This window comes from Conger conger, chromosome 16 (assembly GCF_963514075.1).
Source record: "Conger conger chromosome 16, fConCon1.1, whole genome shotgun sequence".
NCBI lineage: Eukaryota > Metazoa > Chordata > Actinopteri > Anguilliformes > Congridae > Conger > Conger conger.
In genome coordinates, this window is record NC_083775.1 from 5,065,855 (window position 1) to 5,090,422 (window position 24,568).

The 24,568-nt window shown below is 48.5% G+C and overlaps 2 protein-coding genes across 2 annotated transcripts; both read right to left on the reverse strand.

Moving 5' to 3' along the window:
* Positions 1–13,731, reverse strand: gps1 (G protein pathway suppressor 1). Its single transcript, XM_061223854.1, has 14 exons — positions 13,578–13,731; positions 10,600–10,692; positions 8,917–9,098; positions 8,484–8,648; positions 7,490–7,625; positions 6,334–6,411; positions 5,643–5,703; positions 5,396–5,481; positions 4,085–4,179; positions 3,550–3,655; positions 3,052–3,132; positions 2,323–2,460; positions 1,337–1,471; positions 1–775 (listed from the first exon to the last, which is right to left on the reverse strand). Exons 1-14 carry the CDS (start codon positions 13,608–13,610, stop codon positions 701–703), a joined length of 1,464 nt encoding a protein of 487 aa, XP_061079838.1. The 5' UTR covers positions 13,611–13,731; the 3' UTR covers positions 1–700.
* Positions 13,732–17,212: 3,481 nt separating this feature from the next.
* On the reverse strand, positions 17,213–22,466 carry LOC133114272 (ras-related C3 botulinum toxin substrate 3-like). The gene is made up of 6 exons (XM_061223512.1): positions 22,270–22,466; positions 19,765–19,836; positions 19,150–19,267; positions 18,142–18,204; positions 17,878–18,037; positions 17,213–17,350 (listed from the first exon to the last, which is right to left on the reverse strand). Exons 1-6 carry the CDS (start codon positions 22,302–22,304, stop codon positions 17,220–17,222), a joined length of 579 nt encoding a protein of 192 aa, XP_061079496.1. The 5' UTR covers positions 22,305–22,466; the 3' UTR covers positions 17,213–17,219.
* Between the last annotated feature and the right edge of the window lie 2,102 nt (positions 22,467–24,568).

A 24,568-nucleotide genomic window follows, 5' to 3' on the forward strand; every position in this document is an offset into this window, starting at 1 on the left:
TAAGATACAGACATTTTATTTGGAAGGCTTCATTAAATAGGCCCTGATACAAACAGCTGGAGTATGGGGACGAGAACCTGCAGGGGCTTATTGCCCAAACCGCAAGCTCCAGACGGACCGGAGAACAAAAGAAAAATCCTGTCGATTTCAGAATTTTGTTTTTTTGTGTGTTTTTTTAACGTTTTTTTTTACACATGTGTTTTATTTTAAAAGCAAAAAAAAAAGAAAAAAAAAAGAAAAAAAAAGTGAGTTTCTGAGGCTTTTCATCGGGGGTGGTTTGGGTTATTTCTCCTCCTCCGGGACGTCTTCAGGAGATGCAGAGAGAAGTGTGTCTGGGACAGACCGGCGCGCACCGACAGCTCAGGTGCTGTATTGCATTTCCGACTAAACCTTTTTTTTCCTTTTTTCATTTTCAGAAACATTCGAGAGGCTCTTCCATGTCCGTGACTCACCGAACCGGCCCGGCGTCTTCCCTCCGAAGTGCAGTCTTTATGCTTGAGATCTGATTTGTTCATGGGGGGGTCTGAGCGGGGCGGGGGGGGGTCTGAGCGGGGCGCGGGGGGGCCGGACGGGGCGCGGGGGGGTCCGAGCGAGGTCCGACAGCCCGGGGGGACAGGCTGGGGGGGGGGGGGGGGGTCTGCTCTCCGCAGGGAGGGGGAGATGTGCGTGTGTGTTGAGGGGGGGGGGGTGGGGGGCAGGATCACATGTTGGTGCTCATTCGCGTTTGGCTGTTGGCGGGCGTGAGCTCCCCCTGACTCCCTTCTCTCGGGGGGGACTGGAAGAGGGGTGGGGGTGGGGGGGGGGGGAGGGGGCAAAAAACAAACACAAATAGAGAGTCAGAAGTATAGTCAGAATAGAGATTCAGGCCTAATTAAAGCTCTCAATTAAGAGGTTTGTGCGTGTGTGTGTGTGTGTGTGTGTGTGTGTGTGTGTGTGAATGAGTGTCTGTATGTATGAGTGTCTGTATGTATGAGTGTCTGTATGTATGAGTGTGTGAGTGTGAGTGTGTGAGTGTGAGTGTGTGAGTGTGAGTGTGAGTGAGTGTGAGTGTGTGTGAGTGTGAGTGTGTGTGAGTGTGTGTGAGTGTGTGTGAGTGTGTGCGTGTGCGTGTGTGTGAGAGTGTGAGTGTGTGAGAGTGTGAGTGTGTGAGTGTATGTGTGTGAGTGTGTGAGTGTGAGTGTGAGTGTGTGTGAGTGTGAGTGAGTGTGTGCGTGTGAGTGTGAGTGTGTGCGTGTGCGTGTGCGTGTGCGTGTGCGTGTGCGTGTGCGTGAGCGTGAGCGTGAGCGTGAGCGTGTGCGTGTGCGTGTGCGTGTGCGTGTGCGTGTGTGTGTGTTACCTTGACGTGGATCTGGTTCCGCAGCACAGCTGCTCTCAGGATCATGGCCTTGGCTCGTCTCTGGAACTCTTTCCCCATCTGCAGCGACTTCTCAAACGTGGTGCTCCTCTGATCCACGTCTCTGGCGTACAGGATCTGGGGGGTAGGGGGGCATTTCAGACACAGCGCCACCCCAAGGGAACCCAAGGAAACCTTGTAATAAAGAACCCAAGGATGACTGGCTGAATAGTATGTAACCCTAGTATATTTGATTAAATGAAGAAGTGTTTTTTTGTTTGTTTTTTTAATGGAGGGATTAGGAGGCTTGACTTTGAGCAAAAGGAGCAGGAGGGGAGCTGGTGTAGGAGAAAGAGCAGGAGGTGGTGTAGGAGGAGGTGCCGGGCCCTGCCTTGCTGTGGGAGAGCAGGAGGGGGTGTAGAGGGAGGTGTAGGAGGAGGTGCCGGGCCCTGCCTTGCTGTGGGAGAGCAGGAGGGGGTATGGGGAGGTGTAGGGGGAGGTGCCGGGCCCTGCCTTGCTGTGGGAGAGCAGGAGGGGGTATGGGGAGGTGTAGGAGGAGGTGCCGGGCCCTGCCTTGCTGTGTGAGAGCAGGAGGGGGTGTAGGGGAGGTGCCAGGCCCTGCCTTGCTGTGTGAGAGCAGGAGGGGGTGTAGGGGGAGGTGTAGGAGGAGGTGCCAGGCCCTGCCTTGCTGTGTGAGAGCAGGAGGGGGTGTAGGGGAGGTGCCAGGCCCTGCCTTGCTGTGTGAGAGCAGGAGGGGGTGTAGGGGGAGGTGTAGGAGGAGGTGCCAGGCCCTGCCTTGCTGTGTGAGAGCAGGAGGGGGAGGTGTAGAGGGGGTGTAGGGGGAGGTGCCGGGCCCTGCCTTGCTGTAGGAGAGCAGGAGGGGGAGGTGTAGGGGGAGGTGTAGGAGGAGGTGCCGGGCCCTGCCTTGCTGTGTGAGAGCAGGAGGGGGAGGTGTAGGGGGAGGTGTAGGAGGAGGTGCCGGGCCCTGCCTTGCTGTGTGAGTCGATCCGTGCGTTGATCAGCCCCTCCAGGATCAACTGCGTCAGCTCGTCCTCCAGCGCCGCCACCGTGGTGTTGAACGCGGACGCCATCTTGTTCATGTCGGCCGATACGTACGGGCTGAAGTACTGCAGAGGGAGGAGGGCTCGGTTACCCACGTCTCCCAGCCGCGTGCGCAAGCTTCGCTAGTGTAGCAACACAGCATACTACGCTACGATGCTCCAGTGAAACACCGTAACGCCCCCACAACCCTTAATTACAGGCCATGATCAGTGACTTCACCTGCCCAGATTATGAGTCAACACAATTCAAATGAAACTAACGCACATTAATATTTATCTATTTCAATAAAATGTACCATCCGTAGAACTTAATCATTTAGGGAAGTTCCGTCAAAAATGTAAAGGAGGGCCTCTCCCTGCCAGGAGTGGTCTCCATACTGGTCAGGTGGGATCACCACTGAAACACGGCGGCCAATGACGACACACTGCTTAACCGTTTAAGGCGTGAGGTCACAATCATGCAATTAGAACGTTCTTAACTGAACATGCTAATGCTGATCTCACAATTCACCACTGGTAACTGAAAGCAAGTTCTAGAACACGGACTCAGAATGTTGAAAAAAAAAAAAAAAAAACATTCCGAACCTCCTCTTCGGACTGTAGACTGAGTTCACAGATCAGCTGAAGAGACAGGTGGAGGCATTGCGTTTAGCTCACCTGGATTAGGGCTCTGTTCCTGATTTGCGTGTACAGTGTTCGGACGTGAGGTGCCAGGTACATGTCGAGAAGGAGGTTATCCTAAGAGGGAGAGAAGGGGGGGGGGGGGGGGGGCATAACCCAAAATAGCCAATTTAGACATACTTAAATAAATTAACCTACTGATAATTATCTGTATCAGTGATCTCAAACTCAAAGCCATGGAGGGCTGTGTGTACGCTGGTTTCCAGCCACAGATCTTGATTACATAATTTGTTCAATTATTTGCTGAATTAGTTGACATTGATTAAACAAAAGGTACAGGGACACTACTGACAAGAGAAAGTAAAGGAGTTCACTGATCTAGAATTTAGAAAAAAACATTTCCATGAACTAACCCTTGAAATGATAATATATAAACAAAGAAATACTATGACAGATTAAAAACAGACTGTAACTGTCCTCCATAACACTAATAGAAAAATAGACAAAACAAATGATTAATCAAATTTTTCTTACCTTCATCTCATCCAGCATTTTCAGACAGGACGCGTATTTCGACTCGTAAAACTTGAAGATTATATCACGCACTTGAGGCTCCAACTCTAAAAATAACTTAAAGGAGCTGAGAGGGAGAGAAGAGAGGGTTCTGTTTAGTTCGGGAGAAAACCGTGTAGAAATAAAAATGTGAGACATGGGAGAGAACGTTCGCTCGGATTCACAGAGCTAATTACAGAAATGTGGATGCCTGGCATTCAGCAGCTGCTGCTGTTGAGTTTTTGTTATGATTTTGGCTGTTTTGATTTGGGTTTTGATTGGCCAGCCTGTAGCCTAATGGCAAAGGAGCCAGGACTAGGAGCCAGAAGGTCGGTGGTTCAATCCCCAGTGTAGCCACCATAAGATCCGCACAGCTGTTGGGCCCTTGAGCAAGGTCCTTAACCCTGCATTGCTCCAGGGGGGATTGTCCCCAGCTTAGACTAATCAACTGTAAGTTGCTTTGGATAAAAGCGTCAGATGAATAAGATGAGCGTCCATGCCCCCCGCCTGGCGGTACCTGCTGGAGATGACGTTCCTCTGCAGCTCCTGTCTGTCGAAGGTGGCGAGCGCACACATCCCGCCGTACACCGCCACGTTGCTCGGGGAGAGGAGCTGGGCCGCAACGAGAGGGTCAAGGAAGGGGTCAACGAGGGAGTCAAGGAAGGGGTCAACAAGAGGGTCAACGAGAGAGTCAAGGAAGGGGTCAACGAGAGGGTCAAGGAAGGGGTCAACGAGAGGGTCAACGAGAGAGTCAAGGAAGGGGTCAACAAGAGGGTCAAGGAAGGGGTCAACGAGAGAGTCAAGGAAGGGGTCAACGAGAGGGAGAGGGTCAACGAGAGGGTCAAGGAAGGGGTCAACGAGAGAGTCAAGGAAGGGGTCAACGAGAGGGTCAAGGAAGGGGCCAACGAGAGGGAGAGGGTCAACGAGAGGGTCAAGGAAGGGGTCAACGAGAGAGTCAAGGAAGGGGTCAACGAGAGGGTCAAGGAAGCGGTCAACGAGAGAGTCAAGGAAGGGGTCAACGAGAGGGTCAAGGAAGGGGTCAACAAGAGGGTCAAGGAAGGGGTCAACGAGAGGGAGAGGGTCAACGAGAGGGTCAAGGAAGGGGTCAACGAGAGAGTCAAGGAAGGGGTCAACAAGAGGGTCAAGGAAGGGGTCAACGAGAGAGTCAAGGAAGGGGTCAACGAGAGGGAGAGGGTCAACGAGAGGGTCAAGGAAGGGGTCAACGAGAGAGTCAAGGAAGGGGTCAACGAGAGGGTCAAGGAAGGGGCCAACGAGAGGGAGAGGGTCAACGAGAGGGTCAAGGAAGGGGTCAACGAGAGAGTCAAGGAAGGGGTCAACGAGAGGGTCAAGGAAGGGGTCAACGAGAGAGTCAAGGAAGGGGTCAACGAGAGGGTCAAGGAAGGGGTCAACAAGAGGGTCAAGGAAGGGGTCAACGAGAGGGAGAGGGTCAACGAGAGGGTCAAGGAAGGGGTCAACGAGAGAGTCAAGGAAGGGGTCAACGAGAGGGTCAACGAGAGAGTCAAGGAAGGGGTCAACAAGAGGGTCAAGGAAGGGGTCAACGAGAGGGTCAAGGAAGGGGTCAAGGAAGGGGTCAAGGAGAGGGTCAAAGAAGGGGTCAACGAGAGGGTCAAAGAAGGGGTCAACGAGAGGGTCAAGGAAGGGGTCAAGGAGAGGGTCAAGGAAGGGGTCAACGAGAGAGTCAAGGAAGGGGTCAACGAGAGGGAGAGGGTCAAGGAAGGGGTCAACGAGAGGGAGAGGGTCAAGGAAGGGGTCAACGAGAGGGTCAACGCTCTGCCCCATTCAGAAGGGAACCAATGGCAGCACTCACCTCGGGGAAGTCGCAGTGGTCGAAGGAGGCGAGCAGGAAGCACTTTGCGGCCTGTTTGTACTTTCGAGAGGCGAGCTCCGCCAGACCTGGGACCAGAGAGAGAGACTTATTTACGCTCAAATCTCACCCCAAAAAAAAACGATGGAAAGAGAAAGAGCGACAGGAGTGAGAAAGAGAAGGAGTGAGCAGAGCAACACGCTGATCCGGAGGATCTTTGTTAAAAACGACGGGCGTCGACGTCACTGACCTGCAGCACATTTCAGTTTGGTGAGGACTGCTTGATTTTGACCGTCTCGTTCACCTCTTTGCTACAACGAGAAAGAGAACACAGCTGAACACAGAAACATGCTCTTCCAAGCCGTGTGACGGTTCCTCTGTCACAGTGCGAACTTCTCCGCGGGGGCCACAATAGGAGGTGAGAAGGTAATCGGCTTTTAGGAGGCGGTAACTGTCGTCTGGCGGCCAGAGGGTTGTCGGTTCAATCCCCCGCCCTGAGCAAAGTGTCCCTGAGCTGGCTGGTGCCTTGCATGGCAACCGGGTTGCCATTTGTGTGAGAGTGCGTGAGAGTGGGTAAATGAGAGGCATTCATTCTAAAGTGCTTGGGATGAAAGCGCTATGTAAATACAGTCAATTTACCACAGGGTAATCTTATCTCTTGAGCGCAGTGTAATTGTATCTTGTTCAATGTAAATATTTGCAGCTCGTGTAAACACTTAAATCAGTGTAAACTATTCTCTTTATCGGCGGATATGCAGGTCTACACATATATTCGGGGCAGCCTGCTGCCTAGTGGCTGAGGTACATCACAGGGACCCGGAAGGTTGGTGGTTCAAGCCCCGGTGTAGCCATGATAAGATCCACACAGCTGTTGGGCCCTTGGGCAAGGCCCTTTACCCCACATATAATTATTTCTTATTATTACTGTGAGTCACACCTACCTCTGCTATCTCTGGAGTGGACTCTGCCTTGCTAACGTAGCTCAGTACATGGGACCAGTTCTGGAGGTAAACGCTAACCTGCAGAGAAATAACAACATATTAAAGTGTGCCGCAAAACACACCTTTAGCAATACCCATCAAATGCTTTTCTTTACTCAATATCCACATTCCACCAATTTTTTTGCACATGAAAACCATTGGGACAAAAAGAGAACATACACAAAAGATGAAATACCAAAAACTACAGAAATTCCAACTATCCCTTTAAATAAATAAAAGCTACTCCGTTTAACATGATCTGTACATTATCCTCCTACAATGCAGGTTACATTTGTCAAATCAAATCAAAGTTTATTTGTCACGTACCCCATCATACAGGTACAATGTACAGTGAAATGTTTCCCGCTATCTCCACGATGTACTTAGTAAATATATCAAATATAAGTGCAAACAAGACAAAAGACAAAAAAGTGCAGGAAGGCATAAACTGGCATAAACTGGCATAAGCTGGCAGAAACTGGCATAAACTGGGATAAACTGCCATAAACTGCCATAAGATGGCATAAACTGGCATAAACTGGCATAAACTGGCATAAACAGACAAAAGATGGCATAAACTGGCATAAGATGGCATAAGATGGCATAAACAGACAAAAGATGGCATAAGGTGGCATAAGCTGGCATAAACTGGCATAAGATGGCATAAGATGGCATATGTTGGCATAAACTGGCATAAACTGGCATAAACAGACAAAAGATGGCATAAACTGGCATAAGATGGCATAAGCTGGCATAAGATGGCATAAACAGACAAAAGATGGCATAAACAGGCATAAGATGGCATAAGATGGCATAAAATGGCATAAGATGGCATATGTTGGCATAAGATGGCATAAGATGGCATATGTTGGCATAAGATGGCATAAGATGGCATATGTTGGCATAAGATGGCATAAGATGGCATATGTTGGCATAAGATGGCATAAGATGGCATATGTTGGCATAAGATGGCATAAGATGGCATATGTTGGCATAAGATGGCATAAGATGGCATATGTTGGCATAAAATGGCATAAGATGGCATATGTTGGCATAAACTGACAGCGACTCGGCGTCGACGGACACGGGTTCAGGAGTGAAACGGCGAGGGGCGTACCTTGATTACATTAAGACACATGTTGATGACGTGCTTGGCGCTAGTGCAGTAGTCTCTGGCTCGGGAGTAACACTTGAGGGCGTTGCTAAGGTCCCCGCAGTCCAGATAATGGTCTCCTAGGTCATCGTGGCCTCTCCTGGACAGGAAGGGAAAGAGGGCGTCACACCCCACGGAAGGTTCCGGAACGGGAGAAAACCCCGCTTTTTGTGCATTAGAAGACTTTTGCCAGGGGCCTACAATTGTTTTAAATTTTGAAAAGAAACGCTATAAAAATTTTTCCATATACTAATTATGGTGCTCGATAAATCCACCCAAACACAGTAATCAAGAAAACTATTTACTTCATGACATATAGTGCAGTACATATAAGAAAGTTTTACAAAATGAATAGACCAAAAAAAGCACCTTCAATATTCACTCGAGAATTTTCACAACCTTCAATTGGACCCTGTGGGAACCACGGACAGAGCATACTACTTTGAAAAAGGGGCGGCCTGTAGCGTAGTGGTTATGGTAAATGACTGGTACACACAACGTCGGCAGTTTTAATCCCGGTGTAGCCACAATAAGATCCGCACAGCCGTTGGGCCCTTGCGCAAGGCCCTTAACCCTGCATTGCTCCAGGGGAGGATTGTCTCCTGCTTAGTCTAATCGACTGTACGTCGCTCTGGATAAGAGCGTCTGCTAAATGCCAATAATGTAAGGAAAGACTGTCTGTGTGTGAAACCACACACTACTCGTACTAAGTCCCAGGCTGATTTCCATTAGCACAAGTCGTATGCCAAATATGCTGTTTCGAACACAGCCTGTAATTATCACGCCCACTGCCCGTAGTCAGTTACTCTGAAAGGAGAGTGCTCCTGTCGTCCAGCCATGCATGGAGACACGCCCTCATCCTCCCAAACCCTCGATTTGACCCAGAGTAACTGGGCGGGGCAGTAGTGCGGCACACGCACACGCACACACACACACACACACACACACACACACACACCTGATGCTCTCCTTTATGGAGTTGCCCTTGTAGTTCTTCAGGTCCGTATCCAGTTTCTCCAGCTTCAGAAGGGCTTTTTTCCTGGTTGACTCCGCCCATGCCGAGTCCAGGGCTGGGGGGTCGCCCCCACCCTCAGGGACTGCGTCTGGCACCCCCTGCACTTCCCTGCGCACACGGACGGACACGTAAACACACTGAGCCCGTATGCACCTACACACCCGCACCCTGGACTTCCCTGCGCACACAACACATCATAGCTTGGCAAGTGGATGGGCTACGGCAGCTGAACACCAATATGTGTCGATAAATAAGTCTAATAAATACACACGTAATAAAGTGGTCACTGAGAGTATCCACAGGTATAAACGCCAGACTCAATGATACGGGTCCTCTGTAGAGTGTCACGTGCCGGGAGTGGGAGCGGGAGCGGTACCTGGTGGCATCGGTGAGTTTGCGGTGGATCTCCTCGTACACGTCGACGTTGAAGGTTCTTTGGACAAAGGACAGCGCCATCTTGAGGGCCTCTACCCGGAGCTGGGGACAGTGGTCGGCGATGAACTGCAGTCGCTCAATTCTCATTAGCCCACTGTAGCTGGACGCGTACTGCTCCAAGTCCTGAGCAAGAGAACCAGCAAAAAAAAAATAACCTTAATGTATTCATTATTAACATTTAACAAACCAGGGCGGCCTGTAGCGTAGTGGTTAAGGTAAATGACTGGGACACGCAAGGTCGGTGGTTCCAATCCCAGTGTAGCCACAATAAGATCCGTTGGGCCCTTGAGCAAGGCCCTGAACCCTGCATTGCTCCAGGGAAGGATTGTCTCCTGCTTAAGTCCGTATGTTGCTCTGGATAAGAGCGTCTGCCAAATGCCAATAATGTAATGTAATGTAATGTAACCAGGTTAGTCCCATGGAGATTAACATCTCTCCCAAGAGATCAGCCAGCGCGGCAGGCCTATAGCCAAGTGGTTGCTTGACTGGGACCGAGAATGTAAGTCACTTATCAGCTAAATAACTGTAAAGAGAGCACTGGGCAAAAAGAGCGGCAGCACAGACAGTTGCACACACAGTAACAAAACTCACATCAAGACAACAGTCATGCTAAACGTTCTATACGACAGACGTGCAAGGAAAAATAAACAATCAGTGTATTGGTTAAAACAGTTACGGATTCGGATTCCATCGACTTTACAATGGCTTCAGATTCCACGATAGTGATAACTAGGTTCTAAAATGTAAGGTCCGTAAAAGAGGGTGTCTAATGCAGTAACTTCAAGCTGTTCTTGAAGTTACTGCAAGTAAAACTGCAAGAAAAACTTATCGCAAGTTTTTCTGCAACCTGTAAACAACCTTATCACAACCTGTGACCCAGCGAGGGATTCCATTCGCAATAAGATAGTGGACTATAAATAACTACTAATTACAGATGTCAGAGATTTCAAATACATTTATTTCTGTGGTTGGTGTGCCACCCTGAAGTCTGACACTTTCCTGAGTCTATTTTCATGAATATGTGCGAAAACTAAGAGCTTGATGTCAAACTCCAATTCTAGATTGGTAAAACTGACATATTTGTTCAACTGATATAACACACTGATAACATTCCAACAAACCAACCTGCATGCCCTTTTGGTCCTGAATACATTTCTTGATAAAAAAAGACCACTTACCCTAACTTATATATTTACACTTAAACATTTGCATTTAGTATAATTGCTCCAGCCGGTCACTTTTGTGGCTTTAATATGAAAACACATATCCTCATTGAGAGCAACTCGAGACACAAAGACACAAGTACAAACAGAAGAGTAAGCACAAACGTAGTGAATCCACCAGGACCCAGATTAAGTCGGTCGACATGGATCAGGCAGTAAGAGCAGTCGTCTGGGTTGCCAGTTCAAATCCCCCGCCCGGGCTGTGTCGAAGTGTCCCTGAGCAAGACACCTAACCCCCCAAATGCTCCTGACGAGCTGGTCGGCGCCTTGCATGGCAGCCAATCGCCGTCGGTGTGTGAGTGTGTGTATGAATGGGTGAATGAGAAGCATCAATTGTACAGCGCTTTGGATAAAGGCGCTATATAAAATGCCAACCATTTCAGTCGGGAGGGCGTTCATACCAGTGTGGGGTTTTCCACCAGGTAGTTGACATCGGGGGCATTCTGCTGGTCTTCCTGAGGGTCTGCGTCTATCTGCATGGGCTCTGCAGCCCCCTGCCGGGAAACACAGGGAAAGCACACGGTTGGCCCGGGGAATGGCACTGAGCCCGCCAGATGACCAGGGCAGTGAGTGCACAACACTGACCCTGAACACAAACAACCAACACCAAAACAAGCCCAAGTCTTTGATGAGCGGGAAAAAAAAACACAACCAACAACTTTTATTTTCAAAAGTAACGCCAGTTTCATTTTTTTTTTATTCAGTACCAATATAGCTGAGCAGCAGTGGTTGATCTGGGATTTCAAATTAGGAACGATCTATGCAAAGGCCCAGGTTTTGAAGCATGCCATCATTCTGTCTGCGCAAAGAAAGCGTCAACTTACTCGAGACCTAACTTCTCAGCAAATTACAGCAATAATATTGTCGCAAAAATGAAGGATTTGGTTTTTAAATGTAACAACACGCTAAAACCTGGCAGGTGAATTCATAGTGAGACCGGATTTTACAGGGTCTAGTGGCTAAGGTACATGACTGAGACCCGGAAGGTTGGTGGTTCAAGCCTCGGTGTAGCCACGATAAGATCAGCACAGCTGTTGGGCCCTTGAGCAAGGCCCTTAACCCTGCATTGCTCCAGGGGGGATTGTCCCTGCTTAGTTAGCTGTACATGGCTTTGGGTAAAAGCATCAGCTAAATAACTGTAATGTAATGTAATGTAATGTAAAACCTGGCGGCTTAATTCAGAATGAGACAGGGTTTTACAGGGCTTTGGGTAAAAGCATCAGCTACACTGAATAACTAATGCCATGTAAAACCTGGCAGATCAATTCATGGTGAGACAGGTTTTTACAGGGCTTGGGGTAAAAGCCTCAGCTACAGCAAATAACTAATGTAATGTAAAAACCTGGCGGATTACTTCAGAGTGAGAGAGGGTTTTACAGGGTGTTGGGTAAAAGTATCAGCTACAGTAACTAACTGTAATCTAATGTAAAAAAAACTGGCAGATTAAGACAGGGTTTTACAGGGCTTTGGCGTTCCCCGGGGCCAGTTACCTGCAGGCTCAGAAAGCTGGCGGACACATTGAGGCTGGGGGCGTTCTCCTGACTGACATAGGGGAGAGAGGGGTCCGAGTCACCGCCGTGATCTGTCCCTGAGGATGAGGCTGAGCTGGATCCAGAGCTGTCTCTGACCCTTTCCTGACCCTGCTCTGCGGCGCCCCCCAGCCCTGACCCTAATATCTCCTGCAAGAAGGACAACTGGGGCACAATCTCCACCTGCAGCTGACATCGCACACCACCAATGCAGACCGCAACGCAGCGCATACCCAACAGCAGGGGCGTCAGGCTCCGGCACCAAGTGTCCGCAGGCATCTGTGTGTTCTTCTCAGTCAGAGACCGATTAAGGCCTCAAGAACGAGGTGTGCGGAGAATAACCGTTTAGAGAACCGTTTAGAGAATTAAAAACTCGCTACAGAAACACAACATAATCCAGCGGACACTGTGGCCCTTTGGGACCAGATTCTGACATCCTGACGGTACATACTCCTGCGGTGATTAACTAAAGAAATCACTAAAACTCAATAAACCAGCAATGTAAACACACTCGCCGGTGATTGTCACTCCCAGTCTACATAGATGGATCTTGGAGCAGTCATTGCGTTCATAATTGCGCTGTGCACACAGGACAACGACACCAAATTAAGAAACCGCAACAGTTTAGTAACCTGGAAATGGTGTTTCACTGTCGGACTGCTCAACTTAATTAGAACAGTACTGAAGTGAAAGCAGCTCTCTCGTGCTTTCGTGTTACTGTGCCTATAATCATCAAATCGTAGTTATTTCAGTAGTGCCATTTGGCAATTATATCATATAATTGTCCACGATTATGTAACTATATTGAAAATACGGTTTCAAGATTAGCTACATTAGTAAATTAGTCAACTAGCTAATACACAATCTTCTCTGAACATGAAGACATGGAAGTGTTGCAACGCACTGCGGTAAACAATCACATCCGCTTGCTAACGTATCCCATTTATCCACCCCGTCTTGCACTGTAAAATCAGCCAGCCGGCTAGTTCGCGTTAGCTTGGTTACAGTTTTGACAGCGTAAGGCTACCTAGCGCACTATAAATGTGATGAACCAAAAAATTACACGTTTTTTTTTGTCTCCGTTTAGATAGCTACAAGATAACTAGCTAGCGTGCTATTAGCATGTTTTCCAGCAATGAATGAGACTCGCGCGCGATATATAAATTTGACAGAAAGTTTGATCTCAAGTTAGCAATAGATTGTACTGTTGAATACTTGTATGCAGTTAGCTAATTATCAAGGGCGGTAGAAATGTATTTATAATGAATTTGCAAGCCATGTAGACAATTCTAAAGGCATCAATCCAAGCAAGTCAACACATATTTGTAATTCTACAATTTGATTGTATAACATTAGCTGGCTGATACATAGTAGAACCTAGCCTACATAATCTGAAGTTGTTTCGCTTAGCAAGCCAGCCAGCTTGATAGCTATGCTGCAGCTAACAGGCTACATGGTTTAATTGCTATAGGACTGTCCTGTCCATCACACTGTCCTCTACGGACATCGTTACGGACATCTAAATGACATACACTTCTACGTATTTTAGACAAAAACACCAGAAATGAGCGCAGGACAATAAACTGCCGCTACAGTGGATGAACCCGCGCAAGCCGAACTTGGAGCAAGTGGCAAAGACTTCGCTAGCTAGTTAGCCAGCAAGCTAATGCTAACGTTAGCAAACTACCAGTCTGAGGCCCTAGCTTAGCTAGCCATTAGGCTAAATGCTTTTAATTGGCTGCAGGCCTGTGGGTTCGTTTGCCAAGAGACTGGCAGCAGAATGAGGTTTTTAACGCGCAATCCCATTAATACGGACATTAAAGTGATAGTTTTCAAAATAACTGGTTTACCTGAAAGTTAAAGACCTGCACGGGTAGAGGCATCTCCTCCTCCTTCTCTGCAGAAACACAGAGAGCTCAGAAACACATCCGGGGCATTGGGCGCACGTAACGCGTGTCCTTGCAACGGAATGACGTCATTGCAGAGTTCTGATCTTCTGATGCAGGTGCGCTTTCCGCAAAAACTATTTACTATTTATATTTTACGCTCTGTGACTGGATAACAAACTAAAAAACAAGGGATACAATCCAGGGCCTTATTACGTTCCGTTATTGGGCCTTACATCGACACAATGCGACTTATTTTGTGAATGGCACCATTTTAACCTCCTAAGACCTGGCGTACACATGCGTGGACAATAAGCCCAAATAGCAAAGAGAAATTAAAAATGCATACCAAAAAAGAGTGCGGGTCTTAGGAGGTTAAAATAACGTGATTCCATTCTCGCAAGCATTCGTTCACCACCAACTCTTGTAATATGAATCAGAGTGTTTTGTCATCTTTTTCCAACAATATGAGATCATTGTAACATGTATTTCAGTGCGGTGAAATTATCTCATATTGTGCCATTTAATTAACCTGACTGTCAAAGTTGCGAAGGATGTCTATCCAGGATCTGTAGATCTATAGTGAATCTATAGTGAATCTATAGATCTCTCTCGTGAATCTCCTTTTTTCTTTTTTCTCTGCCATCCACCGTAAGTCACTCACTTGAATGACTGATTTTCTCTCCATTGGAAACCACTTGATGATGTGGTAGTCTTTCAAATAAATGAGTCACTGATCAAATGTGACGTGGTAGTGATATACAGAGCCTGTCCACACCCTCATTACTAGTTATTATGTTACATGCATCACTAAAACATCGATAAGCCAAATAAAGATTCGGTTCATAATTCATATTTATTATACAAAATTGTTTTTTTTTTTCTCCCACAATACTTCAAGACATGAAAAAATTTACAAAATAATGAGACGGACAACCAAGCATAGAATACACTGCAAATTAGTTTCCAAAGACACCAACCACTGACTCCCTTCGATTCCAGAACAATAAATTGTGCCTTCGGGTTCCAGGGAGTTACCATGCAGTTAAAACATTTCAGAGCAGTCCGCAGACACATATTTTGTTAACTGGATGTGTTTGCCATGGCAACAGAGCCAACAGGCTTCCAAATCCAGTGCCCTGGCAACACTGAACATTTTCCCAAAGATCACCAGCAGAGGGAGACATATGTTCGTTCCCTTCTAAGCCTTACAAGACAATTTAGAAATTCAAGTGTGCTGAAATTCAGTGTCACTGAAAAAAACATACACAAACAGCAAAGCTTACAATGCTTTAGTATCCTTCTACAGTCTCTGTTTAGTTTAGCAAATTAAAGAAAGAAAATATCTTTAGATACATTCAAAAAATTTTGTTTAATAATGCATACCTCCTGAAATTTACACATAACGAGTCTGTTTTGGCAATGATTGATACAAATAAAGTGTTTTTTTGTCATTGTTTTTAAACTTTTTTTTTTTTTTTGCTAGTTTCCAGAGTTATTCTGTAAAGTCAAGTGGATTATCACAGATACAACACACAACATTACTGTCTACTGGAGCAACCCAAAATCTCAATCACACGCATGCACACATGCATGCACCTGTGCAAGCATGCACACAATCACTCACAGACACACGCGCACACACACACACACACACACTGCACCCAACCTCTCAATATGCACACTTGGCAACTAAGACAAAAGAGCAAACACACATTTTTAAGTCCCAAGAAGGAAATGAAACGGTGGGTGCCCACTTACGCCTTCATTTTAAACACAAGGCTCTACAGACAGCAGGGTTCTGTGGTTTGTAAATTTGGCATGCTAGTCCCCCAAACACTAGTCACAATGGCACATCATCACCCCGTTCATCTCGTCCGTCTGTTTGCAGCAGTGAGCATGGTCTGTACTCACAACACGCGGGCTAAGAGAGGGCAGAGGTCGCCAGCATTGGCTAGGCAGAGGCCTACTCTGACGCGGCAGGAAGGGAGAAGGGTCCTCCAAGAGAGCCCAGCAACGGTCTGAGACAGGCCACAGCCCTGAGACAGGCCACAGCCCTGAGACAGGGCACAGCCCTGAGACAGGGCACAGCTCTGAGACAGGGCACAGGCCTGAGACAGGGCACAGCTCTGAGACAGGCCACAGCTCTGAGACAGGGCACAGCTCTGAGACAGGTCACAGCTCTGAGACAGTGCACAGGCCTGAGACAGTGCACAGGCCTGAGACAGGTCACAGCTCTGAGACAGGGCACAGCTCTGAGACAGGGCACAGCTCTGAGACAGGGCACAGCTCTGAGACAGGCCACAGCTCTGAGACAGGGCACAGCTCTGAGACAGGCCACAGCTCTGAGACAGGTCACAGCTCTGAGACAGGGCACAGCTCTGAGACAGGTCACAGCCCGGCCAAGTCCTCAGAGTGAGAAACACGGAGGCAACAGGACTGCTGGACGGACGACACCTTCACCTTGGAGGTTAACGGAGCCTCGAAAAAAAACCAGCCACTTGCAGCCTTCTTTTAAACGAATGGAGTGAGTTTGAGAACAGATCTTTTTTTTTCCCCATTAGCTTTATCTATTAGCCTGACTCCACATAGCCAATCAACGGCCCTGGGAATTGGTACAAAGGGGCAAGAATCCTTTAAAACTGGGATAAAGAGGCAACTACAAACTGAATAATTTGAACATTCTTGTCAGTATGCAATAAAAAAGAGCAGCCAACGGCACTGGGAGGCTGCTCATGAATTGTTTGATTGATGCTCCTGAAAAAGCATGAAAGAGATGTCAACAGATAAAAACCCTTTAAGACCAGATGGGCTGTCCTCTGCCTGCCTATCTCCTGCCCTGGGCAGCTAGAACCACAGAAACCTCTCACAAACAGACATGGACACCGTCACGCTGAACACTCACAGACCAAAATATGTAGAAAAAGAAATACAGGCGAAAAAAAACAAAGCGAAACATCCATTTCTACACTGCCACGCCGCAGAAGAGCTTTCCGTCAATGTGAGGGAGGGAGAGGGAGTGGTTTCCTGTCTTAAAATGCTCAAAATAAATTCAATAAAGGGGTCGAGTCCTTCCCTGGCTGTAACTCCTTTAATTTAGGACTGATTAAGGCAAATTTGGGACATTTTGTTTCGCCGCTTTTTTTTCCAAGGTCGGGTTCATTTAGTGCATCCAATTCCCCCTCTTCCCTCTCTCAGACACGCACCTCTCCACCCGCAGGACTGGATCAGAGTGACCTCTGAGCTCTGCGGCTCCCCTTGTGCTGGCAGGCATCCCCCCCCCCACCCCCCCACCCCATGCCATGTTGCTCCTGAGAGATGGTGCCCCCTCCCCACATCCACCAATCAGACGATGGTGCCCCCCCTCCCCCCACGTCCACCAATCAGACGATGGTGCCCCCCCTCCCCCCACGTCCACCAATCAGACGATGGTGCCCCCCCTCCCCCCACGTCCACCTATCAGACGATCGTACCCCCCTCCCCACGTCAAACCAATCAGACGATCGTACCCCCTCCCCACACGTCCACCAATCAGATGATCGTGCCCCCCCCCTCCCCCCACGTCCACCAATCAGACGATCGTGCCCCCCTCCCCACGTCCACCAATCAGACGATGGCGCACTTCTTGCCCCGCTTCTTGACGGGCGGTGGGCAGAGGACGGCCCGGATCGCCTCGTCGAAAACCGTCTTCAGCCCTCGCTGGGTCAGCGCCGAGCACTCCAGGTACTTCACCGCGCCTGTTCGACAGGGACACAACGTAACCCAGGGACCGCACGCGTTATCCGCGAAAAACACAAAAAATTAGATCGTCTTAGCAAGTATTTTAGTCTCATAAGGTACAATAGGTAATTTTCGGACCTCTCAACGGTCAAGAGAGGAATTGCAGCAACAAACACCCTCAAACCACAACACTGTTTATCCCCCCACTTTCTCTGTTAGAATGTGCGGATGTTGAAACCCCCCCCCCCCCACATCACTGGCTGTGGCAATTAGAACCAATTTTCAATCAATGAGCTTTGATTCTTGTACAGCCATACAATGTTTTGGTACAGTGTCGGTCCGTAAAAACTGCATATTTTGAAACCCGAATTTAAGGACTATAAACACAGGCAGAGGGTGAGTCAACATGTCAGCGAGCCTTTTTATCAACGATGCGAAGGGATTTACAATGGTCGTGTAACAATGTTTTAACACAAAAATCTTACAGATTGCACCTTTAAGCGGAATTAGACCCCCCCTCCCCACCCCGTCAGCGCCCCCTCACCAATCTCCCGAGCCATGGCCAGCCCCTGCGGGTACGTGATGGGCGCCAGCTTCTTGTCCCGAAGACGCTCGATGGTGTCCTTATCGTCCCGGAGGTCCAGCTTGGTCCCGACCAGGATGATGGGGGTGTTGGGACAGTGGTGTCGGACCTCCGGGTACCACTGCCCCGGGACACAGAGACACACGGGGGTCAGAGCGGGCGGGACACACCCGGGCAGAACGGGCCGGGCGGTCGCCGGCGAGACCCGAGGGGAACCGCACTCACCTTGGCTCTAACGTTCTCGAAGGAGGCGGGGCTGACCAGGGAGAAGCAGATCAGGAACACGTCCTGCACGGGAGCCACAGAGAGGAGCGTCAATCCGAAACGTTCTCGCAGAAGGTCAGGACAGAGACAGCCCTGCTGAAAGACACGGCTCAGGCAAGGTTTTGAAACTGCTGGTAGCTGGTCGACCAGTTCAGACCAGCTCCATACTCAACATGGTTTAAGCTGGTCGACCAGTTCAGACCAGCTCCCAGCTTGACACGGTTTCAGCTGGTTGACCAGTTCAGACCAGCTCTCAGCTTGACGCAGTTTAGCTGGTTGACCAGTTCAGACCAGCTCCCCGCTCAATATGGTTTGACCAGCTCAAGCTACGTACATTTCAGAACAGCTGGTAACAAATCACTTCAAGCTGGTCACAGCTGAATTTTACAGCAGGGAACAACATCAAGTAAGCAACTGAGATGCCATAAATGTCTGCTAGCTGTAAATACAGGTTATATTTCTCTGTATGGCCCACCCCCGATTGTAGCAATAACTATTCCGTTTTAAAGATGGCGTTCTTGGCACCCCAGGTATCCTGGCAGTCACCAGACAAACACACAAACGGAGGTTGCGTTCAGGATAGGAGCAGTGCTGAAACAGAGCAGTCGGACCCTACCATCTGGGGGTAAGAGAGCGTACAGAGGGGTGGTCAGACCGTACCATCTGGGGGTAAGAGAGTGTACGGAGGGGGTGGTCAGACCGTACTATCTGGGGGTAAGAGAGCGGGCGGAGGGGCGGACAGACCGTACCGTCTGGGGGTAAGAGAGCAGTAGGAGGGGCAGTCAGACCGTACCATCTGGGGGTAAGAGAGCGTACAGAGGGGCGGTCAGACCGTACCATCTGGGGGTAAGAGAGCGTACGGAGGGGTGGTCAGACCGTACCATCTGGGGGTAAGAGAGGGTACAGAGGGGCGGTCAGACCGTACCATCTGGGGGTAAGAGAGCGGGCGGAGGGGTGGTCAGACCGTACCGTCTGGGGGTAAGATAGCGGGCGGAGTCTGTCGTAGTCCTCCTGACCCGCCGTGTCCCACAGGCCCAGATTCACCGGCTTCCCGTCCACCATCACGTTGGCCGAGTAGTTATCAAACCTGCAACCAGAGAGGACTCCTTCATTCAGGCGCCACCCTTTCTGATCCAGGGGTACCCACCCAGGCGCAAAGGCATCCAGAGGACCCCCATCATAAGTTAAAAATTGTGATTCATTTCTATAGGTTTTTAAATATGTTCCCAAATCTATATGTAGGCATTGCATATCAACTCTGGCCAGTAGCTTCAACAAGGTCCCTCCCTGATCAAAACCAAATTAAATACTTTTTAAATACGCTTTGCCCAAAAAGACTAAGCAGAGGACAATCCCCCCTGGAGCTATTTGGGGTTAAGGGCCTTGATCAGGGGCCCCAACGGCTGTGCGGATCTTATCGCGGCTACACTGGGATTAGAACCACCAACCTTCCTGATCCCAGTCATGTACCTGAGCCACTAGGCCACAAGGCTGCCAAATTTCCGGGCAACCAACGTTTCCTGATTGGTTGACACTGGCAGTATCGGCAGGTCCGATTGGCCGTGTGTGAGAGGCGGTACTCACACAGTGGGGATGTACTCCCCGGGGAAGGCGTTGGTGGTGTAGCTGATGAGAAGGCATGTCTTTCCCACAGCACTGACGGAGGGAGGGAGAGAGGGAGGAGGGAGAGAGAAAAAAAAGAGAGACAGTCACCGGAGAGTGTTTTTCCTGGGGGGAGGGAGGGGGTGTCTCTCACATCAGCAGTCGGCAGCCCCAGAGCATTTACAGTAATGCTCTGATTAAACACCAGAAGTGTAAAATGGGGGGGGGGGTGTGTGTGTGTGTGCAGCTGACAGCATGCTGAGAACACACACACACCGTAACCCAGGAAACCAGGGAGGGGGGGGTGGGGGGGTGAGAGAGAAGGTGTGATGAGGGGGAGAGAGAGAGAAGGGGTGACGGAGGGAGGGTGATGGAGGGGGAGAGAGAGAATGGGTGATGGAGGGAGAGGGAGAGGGTGATGGAGGGGGAGAGAGAGAAGGGGTGATGGAGGGGGAGAGAGGAGATAGAGAGAGAGGGTGATGGAGGGAGAGATAGAGAGAGGGGGGTGATGGAGGGGGGAGAGAGATAGAGAGAGAGTGGTGATGGAGGAGGAGAGAGATAGAGAGAGAGAAAGAGTGGGTGATGGAGAGAGATAGAGAGAGAGAGGGGGGGTGGTGGTGGAGGGGGAGATAAGGTGGGTGGAGCAAACTGAGGTGGCTGAAGGAATCCTGGCAGTCCATACTCTCTGATTGGGCCACTGAGCAATGAAAGAAGGGTGTGTGGGTGGAGCTTCAGCCTGTCACATGACTGAAATAAGTGCCCGAGGGTTAACCGTTTGTTGTCCTCTCCTCTCTATCTCTCCCGCCTGGAGGTGTGACTCCGCGATACCTCTTGATTAAACTCAACGGAGTGTGTCTCTCTGCGTACATCTGCATGTGTGTGCCTGTGTGTGTGAGTGTGTGTACCAGAGAGTATGTGTGAGTGAGTGAGAGTGTGTGAGAGGCAAAGAGAGAGAGTGTGCGTGCGTGTGTGTGTGTGTAGAGAGAGAGTGTGTGTGAGTGCAGAGAGAGAGAGTGTGTGTGTGTGTGTGTGTGTGTGTAGAGAGAGAGTGTGTGGGTGTGTGTGGGTGTGTAGAGAGAGAGTGTGTGTGAGTGCAGAGAGAGAGAGTGTGTGTGTGTGTGTGTAGAGAGAGAGTGTGTGGGTGTGTGTGCGTGTGTGTGTGTTTTGAGAGAGAGAGAGAGAGAATGTGGTGTGTGCAGTGCAGGGTGTGTGCACTCCGGAGTCAGTGAGATATTTCGAGTCTGGTAAACACAAGCATTCCTCATGAACCTGAGGAAGGTCGTACCCACCCAGAGATCTCTCAGTGAAGGCAGCAGAGAGACACAATAGCGACCTACCTCATGGCTGGTTAAAAGGTATACCCTATAGATATATACAAGCCAGCAATATATAGGCTAATTAATATATTGGGAAAATATGTACGATTGGAAAACCTACCAATTTGTACCAGAACATTAAAAAACTTTCAGGGTACATTTCGGAAATTTGATCCTTGAAGAACCAACATTTATCTTCAATTTATTTCTGAGAGTGCACAAGGAGAAAAAGATTTCCGTGACTGGGACAAATTCACTGAAAATTTGATTCCTCTTTTCAGCTGAAACTTTTCATACCAGCCACACATTTACCATTCGTGTCCACAAAGGATAAAATATTTTGCCGTCAAAGTACGCATCTTGAGGCTGGCCCGATTCTGCCGGTCCGCCCAAACCCACATGCCCCATGTCTCAGTTACCTATCGCTCTTACGCTCACCTCTGAGGAACGAACGAAACGAAAAATTGAAAATAGGAAAGAAAGGATCAATTTTGCCTGTCGAAAATGATCCTGGTATTTAAAAAACAAAACAAAAAACAGGCGTCTCCCAACAAGCGAGTGTCAGTACAGCCCAGTCTGTTATGAATTCAGAATAATCATCGTGTAGGTGTGAAAACATTACCTCATACCAAGTCTCGGTTGTGTGCTCGGCTCGCATCGACGCGAGCTTGCTTTGGCGCACAGTATAGGTCACAGCCTAAAATATGACTTAATTGCAGTAATTGTCGCAAAATGACACGACGTGCTGCAATACAGAAGATGTCACACTGAAAGGTATTGGGGGGGGGGAAACAAAAACATTTAATCGTTTTAAATTAAACTTGCAATCTCGTTTAATACACGTCTTGCGCACAGCGAACCACGTTGTTGCTGCTCGCATGCTATCATAATGAACGTAATATTAAAATACAACAATTGCAGGTTGATGGCACTGAATAATTATTTCAAGATTTCCGCCCCCACCCCCCCAAAAAAAACATCCTCTCTCACGCTCAAGAGCACGAACCAAAGCCATCTGATTAGCTTGTTAGCTAACCACCCAGCTCCGTTACCATTCCGCCTCCTCGCCGGCCGCAGCCCTTCTTGCAACAATTGCATTCTCCCGATAACGCCTGCAATACACACGGAAAAAAGGCAAATATGAATGTAATTAAACAATATCTGCTCTTACCCATCGCCGACAACCACGCATTTAATGGCCTGCATTTACAGAGGAGGACGGTGTGTCAAACAACAGACTCCGAAATCTATTTAGATGCACACAATTTCGCCCGCGATTTCAGATATCTGTATTAATAACGGGTCTGGTCCACTCCACACACGAGCTGCAGCGGCAGAGAGACGCTCCCCGAAAATGTCCGAACCGTCCGGTAAAGACCGAGCCCATTTAAAGTGACAGGCAGTTTTACGCAAACCTTTTTTTCTCACCAAATAAGAAAACCTATTCAGATGGTGACGCAATTAATTGGTGAAGCTGGGGTTAGTCAACACAAACAAGAGAAACGGGCAATGCAGGCTGACTTAGGGACATCAAAGAGATACTAAAATATAATACATTAATAAGAACCATGAACATGTGTCTATAGAAATGTATGTACTTATTAAAGTCCGAAGTCAGCGGTGTGAAACAGTTAAAGGTACAGCAAGTAAGATTTTTGTGTTAAAACATTGTTACAAGTCTATTCTAAATCCCTTCCTATCATTGAAAAAGGCTCACTGACATGTTGACTAACCCTCTGCATGTGTTCATAGTCCTTAATTTCGGGTTTCAAAATATACGGTTGAAGCACCGACACTCTGCACAAAAACATTGTTTAGCTGTACAATAATTCAAGCTCATTGGTTGAAAATCGCCCCACAGCAAGGAGGTCCTGGGTTCAAATCCTGATCGGTCAGGGCCTCTCTGTGTGGAGTTTGCATGTTCTCCCCGTGAAGTCTTCTGCTGCGAGTAGTCACAGACACATCCACGCCTGCCTCCTGAAGAGTGTTTCTGATCTGTCAGACAGGTGGATGGGGCTTTTTTCTTCATTATGGCGAGAATATGTCTCTTTTTTTCCTGTTTCTTATTTATCGGCCTCATAATGTCATTGAGACGGAGGCCCAGCGCAGTGGGGAGGGAGGGGGCACGGACGGTGCAGTAGGAAGCACTGCCGCCTCACAGCCAGGAGGTCCTGGGTTCGAATCCCCGTTGGCCTGATGCTTCTTTCTGTGCGGAGTGTGCATGTTCTCCCCGTGTCTGCGTGGGTTTCCTCCGGGTACTCCAGTTTCCTCCCACAGTCCAAAGACATGCAGGATAGGCTGATTGGAGAGTCTAAATTGCCCATGGGTATGAGTGTGTGAGTGAATGGTGTGTGTGCCCTGTGATGGACTGGCGACCTGTCCAGGGTGTATTCCTGCCTTTCACCCAATGTATGCTGGGATAGGCTCCAGCCCCCTGCGACCCTGACCAGGGTAAGTGGGTTAAGGAAATGACGGATGGATGGTTGAAAATTGGTTCCAATTGCTACGGCCAATTAAAAGTCAGCCCATTCACAGGATACAACATTCATTGAATAAAATATTTATCTATTGAAGGTTGTACTCGATAACATCTGTGGCCTTATGTCGAGAGACTGCATAATAAAATTGTACATACTGTGGCGGTGACATAACCAGATTGATGCTCCATTCCAAAGTGCCTGAAGTGGGTTGGTTGCTTCTTTGCTGCTGCAGCCTTCTGGCCATTTTCCCAGTTGAAGAAGGTAAGCAGCTTTGAATCCTTCACATGTTGAAATTCTCCTGAGGCATGCCAGTCAGTCGACACACACTGCTGTAAAATGAGTGTATGAAATGTGTCTAAGACCACTCGGAGGCTGGACAAAGGGTCGTCAGCATGAAGTGCAGATAGGGATAACCAAAAATGGACCCGTTTTATTTTTTTACATTATTGGCATTTGGCAGACACTCTTATCCAGAGCGACGTACAGTTGATTAGACTAAGCAGGAGATAATCCTACCCTGGAGAAAGGCAGGGTTAAGGGCCTTGCTCAAGGGCTATGCAGATCTTATTGTGGCTACACTGGGATTCGAACCACCGACCACCGACCTTGCCTATCCCAGTCCTCCTACCTTAACCACTACACTACAAGCCACCCGTCACCGAAAATCACCTAAAAAGGTGGCCTTGGGGACGCCTGAATACATAACTATTGTTAAGCCCTCATACAGAATCCTTCCGGAAGCCGAGACATGCAGTTACGAGTCAGTAAAATAAAAACTTAAGTCATGATCCAAAACACCGTGTAGAACCTAAAACAGGACCTTTGTGCTGCGTGATTGTAGATTAATGGTTATATATTTTTTCTTAATGCAAATGCAAAATGTTTCCTTTTTGTTTTTTGATTTGAGTCCACATTTTCTAAATGTCTTCATTAATTTAGTGTTTCTGGATGTTCCACGGGATAGTGGGGCTGGTCCCTATAGAGCCATTC